This window comes from Anguilla anguilla, chromosome 4, assembly GCF_013347855.1.
Source record: "Anguilla anguilla isolate fAngAng1 chromosome 4, fAngAng1.pri, whole genome shotgun sequence".
In the NCBI taxonomy this organism is placed as follows: domain Eukaryota; kingdom Metazoa; phylum Chordata; class Actinopteri; order Anguilliformes; family Anguillidae; genus Anguilla; species Anguilla anguilla.
The window spans coordinates 33834624-33854554 of record NC_049204.1 but is presented as its reverse complement, the minus strand read 5'-3'; the positions used below and the strand labels follow the sequence as shown (position 1 = coordinate 33854554).

Below are 19931 nucleotides of genomic sequence, written 5' to 3'. Positions count from 1 at the left end.
CACAGTCTCTGTCACGCACATGCATCAAACTGCAGCCGCGTAGCAGCGTCAGGACTGCGACGGGCTAAGAGACGACCAGCGGTGCCGTCCGTCACGCCCCGAGCTCGCCGCCGCCGCCGCCACCTCACGGGCCGCTAATGACCCTTAAACGGGAACGGGAACTGGGCACAGACCGCTAACGTCTCCCTTGGAGCGAGTGCAGAATTAGCTGCGCTAAACCGCGCGTGTGTGTGTGTGCATGCGCGCGTGTCTATGTGAGCAATCCATCAAACTACCAGTCTGCAAGACATCATTCTCCTATGAAACCCTCCTCTCCCTGGGGCAAGTAACTATGTTTCTGCAAATACGAGCAGGTAACACACAAATGAGGCCCCATTACTGAACCGTTAATAAACATCAGTGGAACATATTCATGTGATGAATGCCAATGAGCCGTGTGGTGCTGCATGCTATCGGCGCTAACGCTAATCGTGTCTGGACTGCAGTCGTTTGCAGCATGCAACGTCCGCTTCAAGACAGCCGCTCGTTGTATGTTGAGATGTTTTTAATTCATTAATGGTCAAAGGTTAAGGAGTAATAAAATGTTACCGACTTCAAACGTGAAAAAGGGGGGGCTTGGGACAAATTAAACTGAATCATTTATGTGACAAGCAGACGCATTACGCAGGCTATAATAATTACATTAAAGATTCCTATTTCCTAAGGAACATACTATACTGATTCACTACTTCATTTTATATCATTGATATAATGGTGCCCTGATGACCAATACTGTGGGCATAATGGGGCAATGCAAATCCCTTTTATGACCCTTGAAAATACTCTTATCAAAGTGGCGCATTAGAGGAAAATTAGGTTGATGCTGTTGTGGTTAACTCCGTTGATCAGTAGGGTCTATTGTAAGGTGATAGAACCAGTAGTTGAGTCAGGCTGTCCAAACAAAGCAAACCAGAAAATCTTCTCTATGAAGTGACTTTGCCACTTGCTACAAGGTGGAAGCCCAAACCAGTAGCCAAGTGTGGGACCAGATGTCTGTGTGTGTGTGGGACCACATGCCTGTGTGTGTGTGGGACCAGATGCATGTGTGTGTGTGGAGGGGGCTGTGATTAGCACTACAAGGTCATAGACTTGCCATTGTCTAAAGAACTCTCCTGCTGGAAGTTGACTAAATTGCATGTTTGTTGCAGAAGGGAGTCTCTCACCATCTCCCACATGCCTCACACTCTCCCGCCAGCAGGGACACCTCCCATGCTCAGGGACACCTCCCATGTTTAGGGACATATCAACAACAATAACATCCTGCGTTCAGGGACAAATCCCACATTCACTCAGTACGTGCAGAACGTGTGCATTTGGTGTGGCCTCGAAACTCCCGCCACTTTCTCAGAGCTTTTACCCAAAAACCATCAGAATGAAACACAGCAGTGTGTGGGAGATTACCCACAATCCCACCAGAAAAAAAAAGACAAACCCCTGTGAAAACCTGCTCTGGAGGGTCTGAAACATGACTGAGAAAGAGGGGGTCGGGGAAGGTAACTCAAGTTCAGAATCCGAGCACTGAAAGTACATCACGTTTGTTTAGCTTCATCCTCGCAAAAAAATGTAATTTCCCAGAGCTTTTAATCAGCTCGAGTCCACCGCTCCGAGCATGGATCTGAAACATGAATCATCAGCACGGCCTGCCACAGACGGAGGGAGAGATCGCTTTAATGGAGGAGCACAGCGGGGAGAATAATTCATCTTAAACACACTTTGATTTGTCTGCGGTATTATCGCTCCGCAATATACGCACGTCTCCCCGGCTTTCGCCTCCCTTTCTGTTTCCCTCCCATTACGGAGGACGTATTGCGTGTCAGACCCCGGCTTATCAGCGCTGTGGGCCTCGGTCCGAAAGGTAAATTATGCACGCGCTAAAATAAATCTTTGTTCGGCCGATGCTGTCCATTCAGCCGCTTTCGGGACTGAGGCGATCCGCAGGGGCTTCAACAGAGCGCGTTCACGCAGCAGACGTCGCAGGTCTTTGACCGAGGCCGAGCCGAACCCACCTCAGCTGCTGTGCGCCAACCGCTTTGCCCCGCGCCGCCCGCGCGGGTGACAGACGTCGCGGCGGTCGACGCGACGCCGCGCCGTCCGCCGTTTTTGCCGGACCTCCCCTAATGGAAGGCCGTTTCAAATCGATGCGTTTAGCGGAAAAACGCGGCAGGAAGGCGGCACCTCTTTAACGGGTTCTCACCATGCCGCGCGGGAAATGGCCGACAGCAGATTAGCCGCATTAGCGCTGCAGGTATCGAGAGCGCGGCGAGAGTCAACAGACTCATCCGTTTATCGGCCCAACAACTGGGAGCAGCTCTGAGAACGAGGCCAATCAGTCAAGTCTAATCACTACGGTACCGCACACTGTAAGAGCTTGTCAGAGGACAGAAGACTTGCTTTAATATGTCAAAGTATACATACACAAATGTATTATAAGCTTTATTTTTGGATCTCAAGTATATGTGTTTTCTTGATATATAGTGGGAACCAAAAGTGTAAGAACACTACCAAGGTTGTCTTTAAGGAATAATGCAATTATGATACACCAATTACACTTCTTACTCAAGAATGAGAAGTTACAAATCAAAATTTTAACACATTTCCAAACTGCCTGTATGAAATGGGAAGCTGTGTGAATATCTGGTTCGTCTGCCATAAGCTCAGAATTTCCCTATACGCTGTCACACCCTTTATTTCATTCAATGTGTGTTCCCGCAACTCAATATGCAAATATCTGGAAAACTAAAACCACCCATTAAATGAAAGTACCAGCCATTAATGTCAGTACAGCTAGCGCTCTTACATTATAAAAACCTACACTTTTTTAACTTATATTATTTAAAAAATATGTATACTTGAATAAGAAGTTTAAATGGAGTATCATAATTGTATTAGCCCTTAATAAATAATGAAAACAATCAGTTCTTGGTCGTGTCCTCAGACTTTTGGTTCCCACTGTATCAAATTGCTGCCCCCCCTCCCCATGTCTACACTTCGTGGTCATGTCTCCTGTGTGTTCTAGGCCCCCAGTGGTGGAATGAGCTTCCCACTGTGTTCAGAACAGCAGAAACCCTACCCCTCCTCTGACACAGACTAAAGACCCAGCTCTACAGACTTGATCATGGTTCCCCGCTGGTTATACTCTTTCTTTCTTTTCAGATTTCCTTTTGGGATAATAATACTACAGGTTCAAGCTGTTTAAAGACAGATAAGCTGTTTATTGGTATTTACTCTTGTTTAAAAATACTAATTGTAGGTTTTCTTGGCTGAATTTACACTTTAAATAATAAATGGGCCTTTTGTGTCTTCCTGGCAAGAGAGGACACTTTTGTATTCCTGAGACTAACACTTATGTTATTCACTTTTCAAAGACAGGCAGTATATGCCAAGAAGAGATCGTTATGAAATGATACAGAACATATTTAAACACTTCACAAGGTACCAGCAGCCTACACAGACTTACACCAATGGCCATCTTTATCTCATGAAAGTCATGAGCAATCTTGACATTACACAATGTCACTCATACAAAAAAAAAAAAAAGAATCATCTTTCATATCTTAGCATACCAGGGAGGTAGAGGTAAAGAGGCCTGCATGCCTCGCTCTATCATAATGAGGAATCACTTCCCTCATTTCAGCACACATCTGTCAGCTTCCTGATGCGTATCAGAGCTCAAACCCTCGCCGGCGGGAGGCGCCCCACTCACCCGATCTTTATCGTCGGCCACTTCACACAGCACGTCGTCCTGGTCCAGTATGCCCCCATCGCCGTGCACCAAGCGGTGGACCTGTAACCAGTACCCCGGGTCCTGGGGGAGGAGAACATCACATCACATCACATCCCTGCGGCAGACCGATGAGCATTTCAACATACCTTCGGACCAACGAAAGAACCAAATAAAACGACATCTTTGTCACATCCAAAATCGTTGTTCTACCCAGAATTCAACAGAAGAAGGCCGAACTAGTTTGTGCAAATGTGATTATGCTTGAGAAAAATGCTTTTTTTCTTTTTATTTAGAATGCTTTCCTGCCTTTCACCTTTAGCCTTCCTGCAAATTTACGTTTACAGTTTTTTACAATTCTATTTTTATCACCTATTTTTACATATTTTTGTACCATTGAGGAGTGGGAGAGCAAAGGCTTCTGAGGCTTGATACAATTAAAAGGAGAGAGAATTGATTTGATTCATGATATAACAGATTACTTCCCAGGAAACAAAACAAGTCAACAGTTCGCCTTGAAAACCATAATTGAAGCTACTCTACATGTACAAAAAAAATATATACCTTCAGCTCAGGAAATCGAGAGGCTAGTCTTCATTTTGTTTAAATTTTTACATGCTCTACAATTGTTCAGTTACAATAATTACAGCACATCGCATACCCTCACATGAACATACCCTCCCCCATGCTAGTAAATGGGCTGGCTGGTCAGCAAGACAACTCCCTGTGGGGAGTAAAAGTTCCTGACCTCAGTAGGTGATCATGAACCACTAAGTGACTGGTGATCAGGCGATGTAACTAATGACGGGTAAACTGTGTCAGTGGCTGGATGGAGTGTCAGGGGGAGAAGATCTGCTATTTTTCACAGCTACTGCTCTGTGCCCACAACTTAAATATACTATAATCACCCACCCCCATCACAGCCACGCTCTCACCAGGAAGCCTCCGAAGCAGGCCCTGCAGCCAATCAGCTTCCTTACTGATAAGAGCAGGCGCAGAGCACGCACACTCATCAATCACCGGATCATTAAAGAGACCTTTCTGGACTGGCTCTTAGCCTGCTGCATCCGCATCCATCCATCAGCTTTATTTGACGTGGCACCTTCAACAAAAGCACTTTCGCAGACCCCATTCTATACGAGCGGTACAGGACCAGAAAAATGGAAAACATTTGCTTTTGAAAGGATGAACAAACACAGAAAAAAAAAAAACTGCGGGTGGAACATTTCCCCATATTCCTCTCGAGCGCCAATCACAATTTGACCTTTTAAAGCTACTGTTTATCCCACGGGGTGGATGAGATAGCTGAGCTAACCTGAGGCAGGGCAAAGGGAAGGGTAAGGGAGTGGGCGCAGGAATGTTCCCTGAACCCACAGAGTCTAAATCACATTCGCTAGTTTTGAAACGCCACGCGTTTGGCCGTTTCAGATATGCAATGCGATGGGAACCAGAGCAATTGTCTGCCGTTCTGGGTGAAGTGCACACACACAAAACGGACAGTAACCAGCCAGAACAATGGTGGCATATTTCACTTTTCTCCATTGCGCAGGGGTCCTGGTTCTGTACTCCTTACACCAGGTAATAGGTCACTGAGCATTAGCTTTGGACTGCCCTGCCATAAATACCAGCTTTGCACAGTAAAGTGTTCAGTGTTAAATAAACTCTTACAGAGTACATACGGTCCCTATTGTTAGTTAAACAGACACTACATTTTACTATGTGTGTAGCTCACCATGGAGAATTTTTTGAGGGTCATAGAGGTGTTTATTCAGTTGTGTTTTAAGAAGCTTTAGTTTTCAGGTGTATAGCAACCATCCTGTTAACCGTCTGTCAGTCCCCTGTCAGTGAGCTTCGACTTATGACTGCTGTCTTTGCCGATGCAGTCTGTTCACGTTTGGCATGTTTTCGTTATTTCTGACACCGTTTCCCTTGCTGCGTTAAAGCCTTTTGCAGTTAATAGTTTTGCTTTTGTGCCCAAAGCGCAGGCGATCCAGACACTGGCTATCTGGCCCTCTTTGGAAATCCGCTGGCTGTTCGGCAGACACAACTTTACGACTTTTCATAATTAAAGAATTCTCCAGATCTCAAAGTGAAAGGTCTTTTAATGGGCTCTGATTTATGATCCAATCCAGCGCTGTAACTGAGAGCTGATGGAGTAGAAGGCTTTTCATTAGTGGGTGTGACACATTCAGCAGTGCGGTTCTGACCTGCCCGTGCTCAGCCACAGAACGCCTCATACCTCCGTTAGGGGAAAATCTTGAATAGAACCACTTTCAGGGGGTGTGCAAACACAAGAACAGATACTTAGGCCCGGATAAGGCCGAATGTTTATCCAAGCTCTGATGACAAATTACAACTCTCGTAGTGTGGGAGGACTGTTTCCCAGGTGAAGGCTCCCATTAGCCTTGGGTTTGCACTGGAAGCGCAAGCGGACCAAAGAATGTTCCGGTATCACTGTAGCTAATTTGTCCTGCTCCGATGTCTGGTGCGGGACTACAGAACTGTTCTGATCTGCTCGGTGCATGATACAAGGAGCTCAAAGCATTCGTTCAAAAGCACTGCGAAACGGATCCCCTTTGACTCGTCTTCCATCCTGGTGAGAACAGGATGACAAAAAAACCTGAATGCAACACAGGAAAGTGAGTTTCTGCAGTTGATAAAAGTGTGCAACAAAATGATTCAGTGAAATGGTTCAATGAAATGCAGGTTCAGCGAAATGCAATGAAATGCAACTCTACATCCTCTAGTCCCCAAGAAAGATATGCTCTTCCTGAACACCAACACCCCCCTCCACACCAAAGTCTGCCCTCAACTCCTACCAGGCAGCACACACTCTCTAGAGCCCATGGGCATGAGGGCAGCCAGACCAGAAGCTACAGATGCGTCATTCTCAAGCCCCTCCAACCAGGGAAAAACAGGAACATAGGCCATCAGTCATTCATTTATACAAAACAATGTCCATATTCTCTCCTGATAATTACCTAGGTTAAATATTAGCCTACATGGGGTCGTTTCTCTCTAGTAGGCTATTCCTTTTCACAGGGCACAGGGCACACAGTTAGCCCACTGGGCTTAAGAGGAAATCTCATCCAGATGACAGTGTCATAAAGGCAGTGATTTGCGCCAAACTTTAATAAAAAGGGCTAAAATATTCCTCTGGCTGGGGTAAGCGATGTTTGGTCAGCAGCCCCCGCGTGCGGGTCAGGCTGCGCGAGTCAGACCGGGTTCCGTCCCCGCCGCGGCGCGGGAGCGAGCAGCGGGAGCGCTCGCGCGGCAGACGGGCGCCGGGCGGCGTGCAGGCTGCGCTGAGTCACCGTCACGGCCCCGCCGCGGGCAAACGAGCCGAGCGACACGAGGTATTTGCCTTCGTACTTGACCTGTTTCTCCGCCATTTCCGCCATCGACAGCGCTGCAGGACAGACCGCTGCTCGCCTTCCCGCGCCCTGGAGCAGCGCCTCTCAGACGCAGCGCGGTGCTGGAGAAAGAGCCACAGCTCGGGGAAGCAAAACACCTCCAGTCTCCCCGGTCTTATCGGCCAAGATCCATATCTTTCTAGAACGCTTCGATAACTGGTGAACCCACTTTTTAAACTGCGTATAACAATGAAATAATTATAGGGCACTTCTTTTGGCCTGTTTAGAACTGGGGGAAGATTTGGCCAAATGAAGAGGAAGCACATTATTCAGGCTCAACTTCAGGCTCAGAGACGCACATCTGAGAGAATAATTAACTAAGGGTGGATGGAACACCAAAGAGAGATGTCTTTTTTTTGGCTGAGGGGAGACAGAGAGGTAGAAAGAATGTAACAAATGTGGCTACAGAAAAAAATATGATGTACTTTTCAGAATCTCTGCAGAAACATGCTGTAGCTGTACTGAATTCAGCTCCCTGCTAAGGGCTAGCTTGCGCATGCTTGCTATTTACACCCATGTACTCCTGTGCTCTGGGAAAATTGCAAAGAATCAAATTCTCCGTAATTTTGAGATAAGCATACTATATTTTGGAGCAGGAATTGCAGACGATGCAAATTGGTTCGGGAGACACTTGGTAACCACATCACAAATGAAAGCAAATCTTCATGGCATGATTTCCATAAATTAAACGCAGTGACGAGACTTTCAGTCTTCCCTAAGTGAAGCCAGGGTAGACCAGTCAAAAGATTTGCTAATCTTCTGTGGAAGGGAACATTGACAACGATTAGATTAAAATCGTATCATGCTGTAACATCTGACAGAGACGATCATCTTAATAATTGCCTGCAAAGCAGTTAAATTTTTACAGAAGTCCTGTCCTTTCCCATATAATACAAAACTGAACCAACTGCCATCTTTTACAGCTAATTTGGAGGGAATTTGGAGGGAATCGGCACTCTGTGCTCTTGCCATGGGAGGATGTTAAATACTGAAGACGGTGGAGGGTGAGAGCGCGTGTCATTCTCTGTGGGGACGTGGGGGTGACCTGGCTCCATGGAGGGGCCGCTGGTCACGGCTGGCGCACAGAGCTCCTGCAGTCAGCGTGGCTCTGCTCTGTAAAGGGCAGCCGTGCCTGCCCGCATCTCCCCCAGCGCGGTTCTGCTAATGCGTCGAGCGTCTGCGCTCACGGATTCCTGAACACAGGTGCGGAGATGTTAGATCGACGGAGAACAGGCCGCGTAAACGTCGACTAGCGCTTTCGCGTTGGCAGCGCAGCGCGACTTTAACTGGAATGGATCTACCGTGTGGACGTGCACTTATAAATATACGGTTGCAGGTTCGATTCTCTGATGGGGCACCGCTGTCACACCCATGTGCAAGATACTTAACCTGAAGAGCCGCAGCAAATATCCAGCTAAGCAAAATGATCGTATGTACGGAATGTAAGCAATGTTTGTACGTCGCTCTGGATAAGAGCGTCTGCCAAATGCCTGTAATGTAATGTAATGTAATGTTATTCTTCAGACACGACCTGGATAAGGAAATTCAATTTCATATAACACATACAGTAAATGCTGAAAATAAGGCTGTTTAGTGAGAGGAAGGGAGAATCAAGAGTACGCTGAGAGACAGCAAGTACGCTGAGTTGAAGCATGTTGAGTTGGCTAGCATTGCTAACTTGCACTAGTGCTTCAGTGATGTTGCAGCTGCACCCGCTGGTCTGGGAATGCCAGGTGACTGTCACCGCTCAAGTTATTCAGGTCGATGCGCTGTTTAAAAATGACATAGTTCACAAGCTTTCACTTTGGGAAATTCTTTCAAATGGATCTCCTGCCTTATGAAACTTTTTTTTCCTGTGAAGAATGTTCATGCTCACACGCAAGCTCAAGTGATTGGTCTTAATGGAAGCGCCTTACTTTCAGAATGAATTATCCCCGCACTGCAAAAATATTCCGCAGGTGACAAGTTCACACACGGCAGACTACCACAGCACCCTGCTTGTGCTCAGTCAAACCATTGCTGTTCTGTTATCTAGCATAAACATCATCAGTTAGACAAGGCAGGTAAGGAAGCTGGCTGTAGCAATTGTGTTTTCACGGAACATTAGTCAAACTAATCTGCTAATTTATCACACAGGTTTTCACTTCACGAGGAACAATAGGCTGGGAACACGGAGACATTGGCTGCAAAAATGACGCTGGGATGAGAGTAGGACTCGTTGGACCCACTTCAAGAACCAGCAGACTGTCCCACCTTTAACTGGGACCACCCCTGTCTGTCAGAACCCCTTTCCCTGTCTTTAAAGGGTTCTTTTTGGAGGTGAACAATAATAAGGCAGCGCTGTCAGACCCAACAGTAAACAGTCCCTCAGTGTTGAAGATTACGCTGTGTAAACAGGGAATGGGACCACCCATCAGACAAACAGACACACGCCTCCCCATTTCCTGCAAAAACACCCAAGAAGCACGGAGAGAACCTGCTGAGATAATGTGCCGAGCAGTCGCTTTCCCTTTTCATAACAAGATAGGTGTGGGCTATAGCATACACTATTCAAAAAGACATTTAAACACAGAGGGGGGGGAAAAAGAAGTTCGACAAATTTTCATAAGGCTTACACAACCCCCCACCCCCAGGAGGTTGACACGGAACTTTACCGGAGGTACGGTGCTAAGCGGCACAGAGGCGGGTGGGGGGAGTGTTGGGGGAGGAGCTGCGGTTAGCGTAAACTCCTGTGCGGCAGCCAGGAGCGAAGCTGGGAGAGCTCCTCGTTAACCGCTTTAGCTCTTTAATGCGCTGCAATCGCCCCATGGCTCTTTTTTTTCCCTCTGGAGCTCCTCCAGAAGGCCCCGCTGCCATCATCACCTCCTTTTAACTGAACAGTGAGTCACATCCTGCAAGTAGCGACTCAGCGCCACACGCACACACAGCGCTGCTTCAGGGTCCTGCAGCGCTGCAGCGCCATCTCCGCTCTGAGGGCGCGGCAGGGGCCGCAGCTGTTTGCCGAGGGTTCGAAACCAGATTCCAGCTCTTTCACATTAGCATGCTCCGCATGCAATCTCTCCCTGGTTCCTTTCCAAAAAATGAAAAACATCTTTCCACCAGCAAGAGGCTTGGAAATTACAACGTGTGAAAAACGATGGCAACATTTAATATGGTGATAAAGTTATGATGCAACAGCTCTGAGCTGTTGTCCATAACATTCAGCAAATGTTCATTTATTGATCAATTGTCACTTAAACACGAGGGCTGGGTGATATACTGCGATAATTACTGAATGCAATAATGGCCATTGCCACCGTGTGGTGCATTGCCTTTCTTTTCTTCTTTCTCTCTTTAATTTTACCCGATGAAGTAGTAAACAACAAAGCTTCAGAGACCGCTTGAAATGCTTCCTGAAAAAAACGTAAAACATCACCACTTACCTAATGGGTGATGAGACAGCCAATCAGCAGCAAGGCCTCACTGCTCTAGGACTTTGGTGCTGATTGGCTGTCTTATCAATCAATAATAGTGGTTAGGTTTTTTTTTTTAATCTGGAAGCATTTCACACAGCCTCTTTAGTTTACTACTGCTTAAGGTATAATAAAAAAGAGATAAAGCCCCATATGGTGGCGAAGACAATTATTGTATTCAATAATTATTGTTGTGGTATATCGCCCAACCCAATTTAACACGCACATCTGATTTTGAATTTCAAATTTTTTTGGCGTCAATTCTACAAAACATTTCACAACCGAACAAACCAAAAGTGCGACATAAATAAGTTCCTGAATAAGCCCCCAAGTTTGAATGTAATAGGGTGATCTTCAAGCCCACTGATTTCTTCAGTAAAAATTCAGAAACGATGGCATTATTTGCAATACGCGTTTCCTCTGCAAAGCAAGACCATTTCTGTTACACCTATCAGACCAGAGCCAGGAAACATAAGATTTCAACAACTTCACCAGATGAGATACGACACACACAGACCACTCATTACTCCACAATGCAGCGGAGCAGCAAAGGGAGGAAGACTATCTGGAAGAACGCGTGCCGTCTGGCGGTTCAGACGCTGAGAGGGGCTAATGGAGACGGCGGCGGGGAGCCGCAGGCGGGCGGAGGAGGAGGAGGAGGAGGAGCAGCGTAACAGTGTGGGAGCAAACAAAGGCCTTGTGTCTCCCTCAGAGGCTTCGCGAGCGTGAGATGTCCGTGATAACAGGCCCTGTCGCGTCGCCGGCGCGGAGCTCGAGCGTTTCTGCCTCCACGAGCGGATTTTTTTACGCAAAAAATCTCCAGAATTTCCACGCTCACAAAGAACAATAAGAGACATTGAAGAGCCGTCGCTCAACGAGGCAATGCACTCCAAACCCCGCCAGACGAACCTCAACCCGCCACGTACAGTACAAAGCCTACGCAGCCGGTGGGCGATTCGATCAAAACGTTACGGTCTGATGAGACACGGACCGCCAGAGAGGATGTTTTCATTGATATCATTCGCACGCTTGATATCGATCACACACACCTACACAGGACATACGCTTCATGGCGGCAGTGCAAGATCCCAGAGCCTGATGTTTATGGAGCATGAAGAGATGTGCCTTACCAGTTCACAGTGAAAGCGGGACAGTAAAAATTAGGGGTGTACAATCGATCCGGATCGATGCACCGGTTCAAAGGGCGACGATCCAATCCAATCCAATCGATACAACATGCAAAAATCGCTCCGAATCATCATGAATCATAGCAAAATATTTATTTAAATGTCCTTAATCGGAGGTTTACTCTCTAGCAACACCGCCAACATCATCGCGTACGTTTCCGACTCAGTCGTGCTAGTGTCGTTTTTCCTTCTGTTAAACGTGACATCAATAAGTTTTGCACTCTCAACCTCATTTTGGTTGTACGTGTACATTGTAATAGGATTGTGTTAGCTGGATTATATATATATATATATATATATATATATATATATATATATATATATACTGTATATATATCGATTCTTTCTTACTATATTGGATCATTTCGGACCGAATTGTAGCAAAATTTGTGATATTGGCAAATATCGAACCGTTGCCTCAAAAATCTAATTTTATCCTATTGCGGTGAAGCCTGAGGTTTACAGCAAACCATGGACGTGTGGCGCACTGCTTCCAGCATGACATATAGCTTGGACTGTATATTAACACAGTCTGTCTGACATATACGACATGTACACGCTTGAGGTTCCCCCCGACAAGGGCCTGCGATGTGTTTAAAATATGGCCGCACACCCAGCACCGTGAACACCTGACACGCCAGCGGGACGGGGTTTGCCTCCGGGTTATAAACCGACCGGAGCGGCTTCCACCCGACTCGCTGCCTCTGCAAACACATCGGCCCGGCCGAGACCGTTTAGAACAACATCCCCGTTCCACGCTCGAGCTACTCTGGCGTTCCGAGTACAGGAAAGCTTCAGGGGCCTGGCTGAGTTCAGCCTCAGGACTGATCTGCGGGGTCTTCTTGGGGTGCGGTACGGCCTGCTGAGTGAATTTAACACTCAGGGCTGCGGCGTACAGTCTGTCAGTAATATAACTAATGCAGTTTCGGTGATTTATCGTGACTAGAGCTGCATATGCTTTCACTGCCTCACTGTCCCTCGCTCACTGACCTTCAGCAAAACCGTTTCGCTCATCCTCCCACTATCCCCCTTAACCCCCTCGTTCACTCTCTTTGTCTCTCTGTTCGTTTCCCTCGCTCTGCCTCCCTTGTTCCATTGTTCCTCCACTCACGCCGTCTCTCGGTATCGGTTTGCTCTCCTTGCACGTGCTCATTCCCTGAGGCCTTTTCTTTCCGTGTCGCCAGGTGTGCGGCCGCTAGCTCGCTCGCTAACTCACTCAGGCCCACCCCTGAGGGGAGAGGCAGCGCTCTACACGAACGCAGCAAACGCGGGGCGCTCTTTAAAAGAGCAGAACTTTCCCAAACCGCATCCCCCTTTTCTGGGTGAAATCAGTCGCTGAACGCATGTATGGAATTAACATGCTATTGATGTGGTCTGTGAAGCCTCCCTGATGATCTCAGTGCACATCACAGAAAGGTGAATCACTGCAAAACCGCAAGTGGATGCAGATTCAATTTACCTGAGAGAACCAACCAATTTCCTCCACCACAGCCCACTAGTGAAAGTGCACCTGCACGTGTGGGCTTATGGAACAAGTATCCTGATAGGCCAACAAAATAAACTTGAACAATATCAAAAGTCTCCTTCATCCGAGCGACAAGCAGGAAAAATTAAACAATGTCCGTCTATAATGCCATTCCATGTAGGCTTCAGTGGTTACTCCTTGTGGAAATCACCTCTATCATCCTGTGACATCCTACAGTGAATTTAAGGTTTCCTGAGGACCGTTCACACGGCCTGTGGGAGGAGGCAGAAGAGGTGCTGAGAGGCCGTTAAGACTGCTGCACCGAAGCACTCAGCACAAATGAGCAGCGGAGAATCCATTTTCCCTGAGGAGGTTGAACTCTACTGTCACACAGGCAGGAGGCGGGGCTTCTGAGGGCACTACTGAAGCTGACAGGTAGGGGGCACTTCAGATCACAGCTGGCCATCTCCACAGGAAGAGGACTATCCAGGGGAGCATGAGTAATACTTCCGCTCCAATTTTAAATGGGGGGTGGGTTGGGAGAATTTTTTTTTTCTTTTGGGGGGGGGGGGGGTGGGGGGTGGGAATCGGAATGTGGAAATGAAAATTTGACCAGCACAAAAATAAAGAAACAAAAACATCTAAACCGGTGGGGGCACACAGCACTGGCTTTCACATTCAATCCACATTTCATCCACATGCCGGACCAGCACTGAGTCAAAAATCACCATCCCAAAGCCTTGAGTTCATACATAATGGAAGAGGGTCATGCTAACCAGGATACAGAGGCCATGTGGTGAGGGATTACTAAAAAAAAAAAAAAGTCATACGTTCGATCTAGACTTTCTGATCAGTCCCAGCCTTTTTAGAAAAAAACTACAATCCTCGAAACCCATTGTAAATATTACGTTATTGTCTGAATAAAATTCTGTTAACTGTGTGCAGCTATTACATTTTGGCCCACGCCAAATCAACAGCACTCCCAAACTTCTTGCTTGAAATTCTCTGAATGTATTAAGATTTATTAATTCCACATGCTTGGCCTCTTACCAATTCTGCAACGCTCTCATGAAACACATGCTTTGTTTGCCACTCTCAGAAGGGTGCACGGAAGGCGAAAAGGACTGTGACAACACATTCCAGTCACATCCAGAGACGGCACAAAGTGCTTTCATAACAACATAACATTACATAAAGTTCAGCAACAACACATTACATTGACAACCCATTATATTCAAATGCTTACGCTGAACTTATGGCCTGAAAAGAGAGTACCTTAAAGTGCAGATAAAAGGCTCTATAAACACAAGGCCAAAAGCCTTCCACAGTTTTCTAAGAGGGAGCTAAGCACAGCTTGAGCTTTTCATCGTCTTCTCATAAAAAAAAGCCTGACGGTAAAAGCAGGATCTCTGTGCCGTTCAAGGCAGCCTGGCGTTGAGTTTGAGCCGGAGAAGCAGTGTCCATGCTAACACAAAACGTTCTCACAATGTTGCTGCACCGTAGTGGCACGACATTGACGAAACATTCCAGTAACGCAGTGAGAACGCTTTGTGTTAGCGGGGGCCGCGTGTGCCTTAGCATGTGGGAGAGGGGGGCTGCGGCTGATAAATCACGTCAGCCGCCCAGCCAGTTCTCTCCTCCGGAGCGCGGGGTGACACGCTCCCCTCCGGCCCCTTTGCCGCACACGCCATCAGCAGCTGGAGCGCTACAGCTGCGGCGGTATAGCGGCAAGACGGGCTGGTTAAAGGAGCGGACCGGAAACAGGGAGGTTGCGGGTACAAACCCCATTGTCGCTTCACGAACCAAAGTGGCTTGACCGGCATGACTCTAAATAGCCTACTTCTTCCAGCGGTAAAAATGGAAGATGTAAAACATTTCGGCAGACCTAAGAGAGAGCAGACCCCTCTCCGCTCCCAGACCACATGCCCGTACCTGACTGAGGGCACGGCAAAAAGACTCACTAACCTCACCCCCCCCATCACACCCCAGAACAGTGGGGGTGATAAACAGAAGAGTCCACGCCTCCTCAGACAGGAAGCAGCAGGACTGGGGCGACTCTGTGCAGCGAACCCTCAGAGGCCCTCGCAGTACCAGGCCTCAGCCTCGCAGGTGACAGCCTGAGCGGGAGACTCTCTGACGCTCTCCTCTGAATGGGGCCAGAGGAAGAGCGGAAACGTGGCCTCCGCGGCAGCAGCAGCTGTAAACTCAAGAGACGAGCATCTGACGCGCATCGCTTTCATCTGGAGCGCTCTGTGAACCTCCAGCAATTCAGCATAAATCATGACCCACAGTGAGGGGATCAGCAGCCACCCCTCACTCTCTCAGGCCTGACAGAATGAGACAGAATATTAAGGAACTGCTTTATTTCAGCCAGAGGTCCTCAGCTCTCTTTCATGGAAATAAATCAGAAGAAATACTTTTGTTTTTGTGAAGCAGCGGCCGTGTTACACAGGATTCTGCATCTTTTATGCAGAAAAAAGATCCAAAACACTAGGAAAAAAATATACTGCGTTCTAAAAAGTATTCAGTATTCAAAGATCTTAAAGAGTAGGTACAACAGGTGATGACCCAGACTTGAACCACAACAAAATAATTACTCCTGTTTCTTTGAGCCAATCATCTTTTGGGGTCTGAGGTTTGTGTTGTTTTTATAACACATTAACACAGCAGGTGACGCACTGCGAGATTCAAAGAGAGTGAATCCCCATCCTGTGCCTGAGCTCTGTCTGTGCCAAATGTGCCAACAAGCGCAAGCAGCGGGGATTGTGTTGCACACAATTCCCACTTACACCGTGCTAATCAATTTCATTAAAACAATCATTAGAACAATGCGAGCGCCTTTCATTTATAAATATTCATTCAACTGATGTTCCAACACCAACTCAAGCTGTTTTTTTTTGAGGAAGTAGAGCAAGCTTTCACTTTTATACACAATTTCCACTTCTCACCCTCGCCACAACCACACAAAACCCCCCGCCCCTGGCTCGCAACCTGTGGGTAACACTGATTTACGAAATTGTGTTCTATTATTGCGAGTTGGCATGTTTGTGGCAAAAATAGCTATTTATTATATTTTTTTTTTTTTAAGCTAAGGAGGCGACATAGCTCAGGAGGTAAAACCGATTGTCTGGCAGCCGGAGGGTTGCCGGTTCAAACCCCGCCCTGGGCATGTCGAAGTGTCCTTGAGCAAGACACCTAACCCCTAACCCCTAACTGCTCTGGCGAATGAGAGGCATCAATTGTAAAGCGCTTTGGATAAAAGCGCTATATAAATGCAGTCCATTTACCATTTTATCAGAAGGCAAGTGAATATTAGTGTAAAATGCAGATTTTGAAATGTACTGCGCTCCAAAGTCACAGCATTCCATGGGCTAGCACAAGCACTGTAAAGTAAAAAACATCTAGACGTGAAGACTTCATCAAGCTTGTTATATCAATCACCAGTCTCACAAAAACAAGCAACATTAGAGATAGGGTGAAACACACACCAGGCAGGCGTAAAAAATACTCAAAAGCCTTCCGATGAGCATCGCCGTATTTTGAAGTTGCTTTCTCTTTTCGTTTAAGTGGGCAATTCCCCGATTTAAGCAGAAAGGAACGGGGAGCGTGCAGACATCACGCATCTATGGGACAAAAGGACCACAGCGCGCCCCAGCTGAGCGGAGGAGCAGACATGTCTAAGATGACTGCTTAACGGAATTCAGGTATGTTTACAAAACAACGCCGAGAGCCGATCTGCATGCTCGTTAAGCACGGTAATTGAAGAGGAGCTGTTGACAGTCTTTGGAAATGGGTTTCTGGCGTGTTCACAGACAGGGGACCGGAGCCTGATAAAGCCTGTCCGCTTACAGGCTGAAACCGCTGGCACAATCACAGAGCTGATTAATCCATTACCGCCACTAAACGTCATCTTCAACATACGGCTGCTTTAAATAAGAAAGAAAGGAGCATTCTGTTCTGAGGGCAAGGGGAAACCATCAGAGGAAGCAAGAGAACATGGCATCAGCAATTGGGCACTGTGGCCAAAATATGAAAAATATGATATTTTTCATGTTATTGATGGCATGACTGTATTTGAAAATGTTTGGTTTTCCAATACAAATTACTGCAATATAACTGTCTGACTGCCTTACTGAATGACTGACTTCCCTACCTGATAGACTGATTGACTGAATGACTTCTTGAATGATAGACAGTATGATTAATTGACAGACCACATGATTAAGTAAGAGATGATATGATTAATTGGCAGACTGCATGATTAAGTAAGAGATGATATGATTAATTGGCAGACTGCATGATTAAGTGAGAGATGATATGATTAATTGACAGACTGTATGATTAAGTGAGAGATCACATGATTAATAGACAGACTCCCTGATTAAGTGAGAGATCACATGATTAATAGACAGACTCCCTGATTAAGTGAGAGATCGTGTGATTAATAGACAGACTCCCTGATTAAGTGAGAGATCGTGTGATTAATAGACAGACTCCCTGATTAAGTGAGAGATCACATGATTAATAGACAGACTCCCTGATTAAGTGAGAGATCGTGTGATTAATAGACAGACTCCCTGATTAAGTGAGAGATCACATGATTAATAGACAGACTCCCTGATTAAGTGAGAGATCATGTGATGAATAGACAGACTCCCTGATTAAGTGAGAGATCACATGATTAATAGACAGACTCCCTGATTAAGTGAGAGATCGTGTGATTAATAGACAGACTCCCTGATTAAGTGAGAGATCGTGTGATTAATAGACAGACTCCCTGATTAAGTGAGAGATCGTGTGATTAACAGACAGACTCCCTGATTAAGTGAGAGATCATGTGATTAATAGACAGACTCCCTGATTAAGTGAGAGATCGTGTGATTAATAGACAGACTCCCTGATTAAGTGAGAGATCGTGTGATTAATAGACAGACTCCCTGATTAAGTGAGAGATCGTGTGATTAACAGACAGACTCCCTGATTAAGTGAGAGATCATGTGATTAATAGACAGACTCCCTGATTAAGTGAGAGATCGTGTGATTAATAGACAGACTCCCTGATTAAGTGAGAGATCGTGTGATTAACAGACAGCCCTTATGACTGGCTAGCTGACAGCAGGGCAGTGCGGTGGGCGTTTGGGCTCTGGCCCTGAGCAGTGGCAGTGTGAAGTGTGGGCGGACGTTGGGCTCGCTGCTTGCCAAGCCCGCCGCACGCTCGCTCTGCTGTGAGGTCGTGTGAGCGGGCGGCCGCAGGCTGCCTCCCCAGCCCGCCAACGCCGCTTTCACACGCGGACAGCGACGCTCACAGCAAGCAAACGAGCGGGAAGGCCCAGCAGCAGACCGAGCCGCGTTACAGCAGGTGTCCAACGCAAGCACAAGGCTCTGCTCTCTCAATGACAGGAGACCTAAAGGGGACTCTCTCAATGAGGACTAAAGGGCTAAAGGAAGCACTGCGTTTCAAGGGCTTGTCTGCATAAGGTAGACGTGCGTCCCTCTTTGTTTCGATCTACCTGCAGCTGACAGCCTGTCAGCGTGTTTGGTGAAAGAGTTTCTTGTGCAGGAGAGAGCGTGGGTGCAGGATGCTCATTTTGAGTGACAGGAGCTCTTTATGTTCCACTCATGCGATGGCGCCATCTGTGTGCGAGGGTGCTGACCATGGCCATCTGTGCGGGGGGGGAGACCCCGGGGCACAGGCTGGAAGAGGACATTTGCGCGCACGTGCGGGAGAAGTGAAATGAACTGGTCCCCTGTGGCAGATGTGAAAGGAAGCCAGTGTCTGCATATGTCTGATTCTCTCTCTCGCTCTCTCTATCTCTCTCTCCATTTTCTCGCTGTCCCGCATACATTTCCCAGTATCCCCTTTCATCCTGACCGCCACATGTCTGTGCTGCACGTGTCAGTCGCACTTAATATCCCAGCTGTTCCTACCGCTGAACAGCGCTAATATTATTCACTCAATCACCGTGCCCACCACAGCGGCCTATCACAAATCAGCACTGATATCATTCACCCAATCACTGTGCCCACCACAGCACCCTATTACAAAGCAGCACTGATATCAATCATCCAATCACTGTGCCTACTGCACTGCCCAATCACTGACTGATATTGTATATAATCTAAGTTTCCCTCTTTGGCATAATTAGCATTTTTGTTTAGTTTAAATGATACCTTGCCTAGCCTGGCCAGGCCTTCTCTCTGACACATCCACACAGAAAAGCCCATTACCCTTCACAGAGTTCACTCATGGACACACTGCAATCGAAAGGATATTACATCACAGAGATGTTTATTAAATAAGACAATGTTGTCATTGAAATCCACTCAAGAAGACGGATAGCTGATCTTATTTTCTAACCAGTATTGATGCCTATATGCAGAGGTAAATAACGTCCTTCAGCCGTCCTAATAACCCCACCACTCAGAGAGACAGAGCAAGAGAGAGAGAGAGAGAGAGAGAGAGAGAGAGAGATTTGAAAAACAACCGCTTTCTCTAGTTCATGTCAACATACATAAACAGCAAGGTGATTTAGAGTCCAAATCTTCAGACAGCCTCAGACAGCCTATTGAGGAAGAACAAGCTCTGCAACACAAGCTTGTGAGGACCCACACACACAAGGGCGCATTGTTAGCCGGTACAATAGCAAACAAAAC

At 46.9% G+C, this 19931-nt stretch overlaps 1 protein-coding gene across 8 annotated transcripts in view; it reads right to left on the bottom strand.

The window, feature by feature from the left end:
* The window catches only part of LOC118225438 (partitioning defective 3 homolog), a 381373-nt gene that overhangs the window by 324473 nt on the left and 36969 nt on the right, over window positions 1-19931 (bottom strand). For all 8 annotated transcript variants that reach the window (XM_035413832.1, XM_035413834.1, XM_035413837.1 and 5 more), the window contains exon 2: window positions 3743-3844. In XM_035413832.1, the coding sequence (XP_035269723.1) occupies window positions 3743-3844 (102 nt within the window). The remainder of the gene's footprint in view (window positions 1-3742; window positions 3845-19931) is intronic.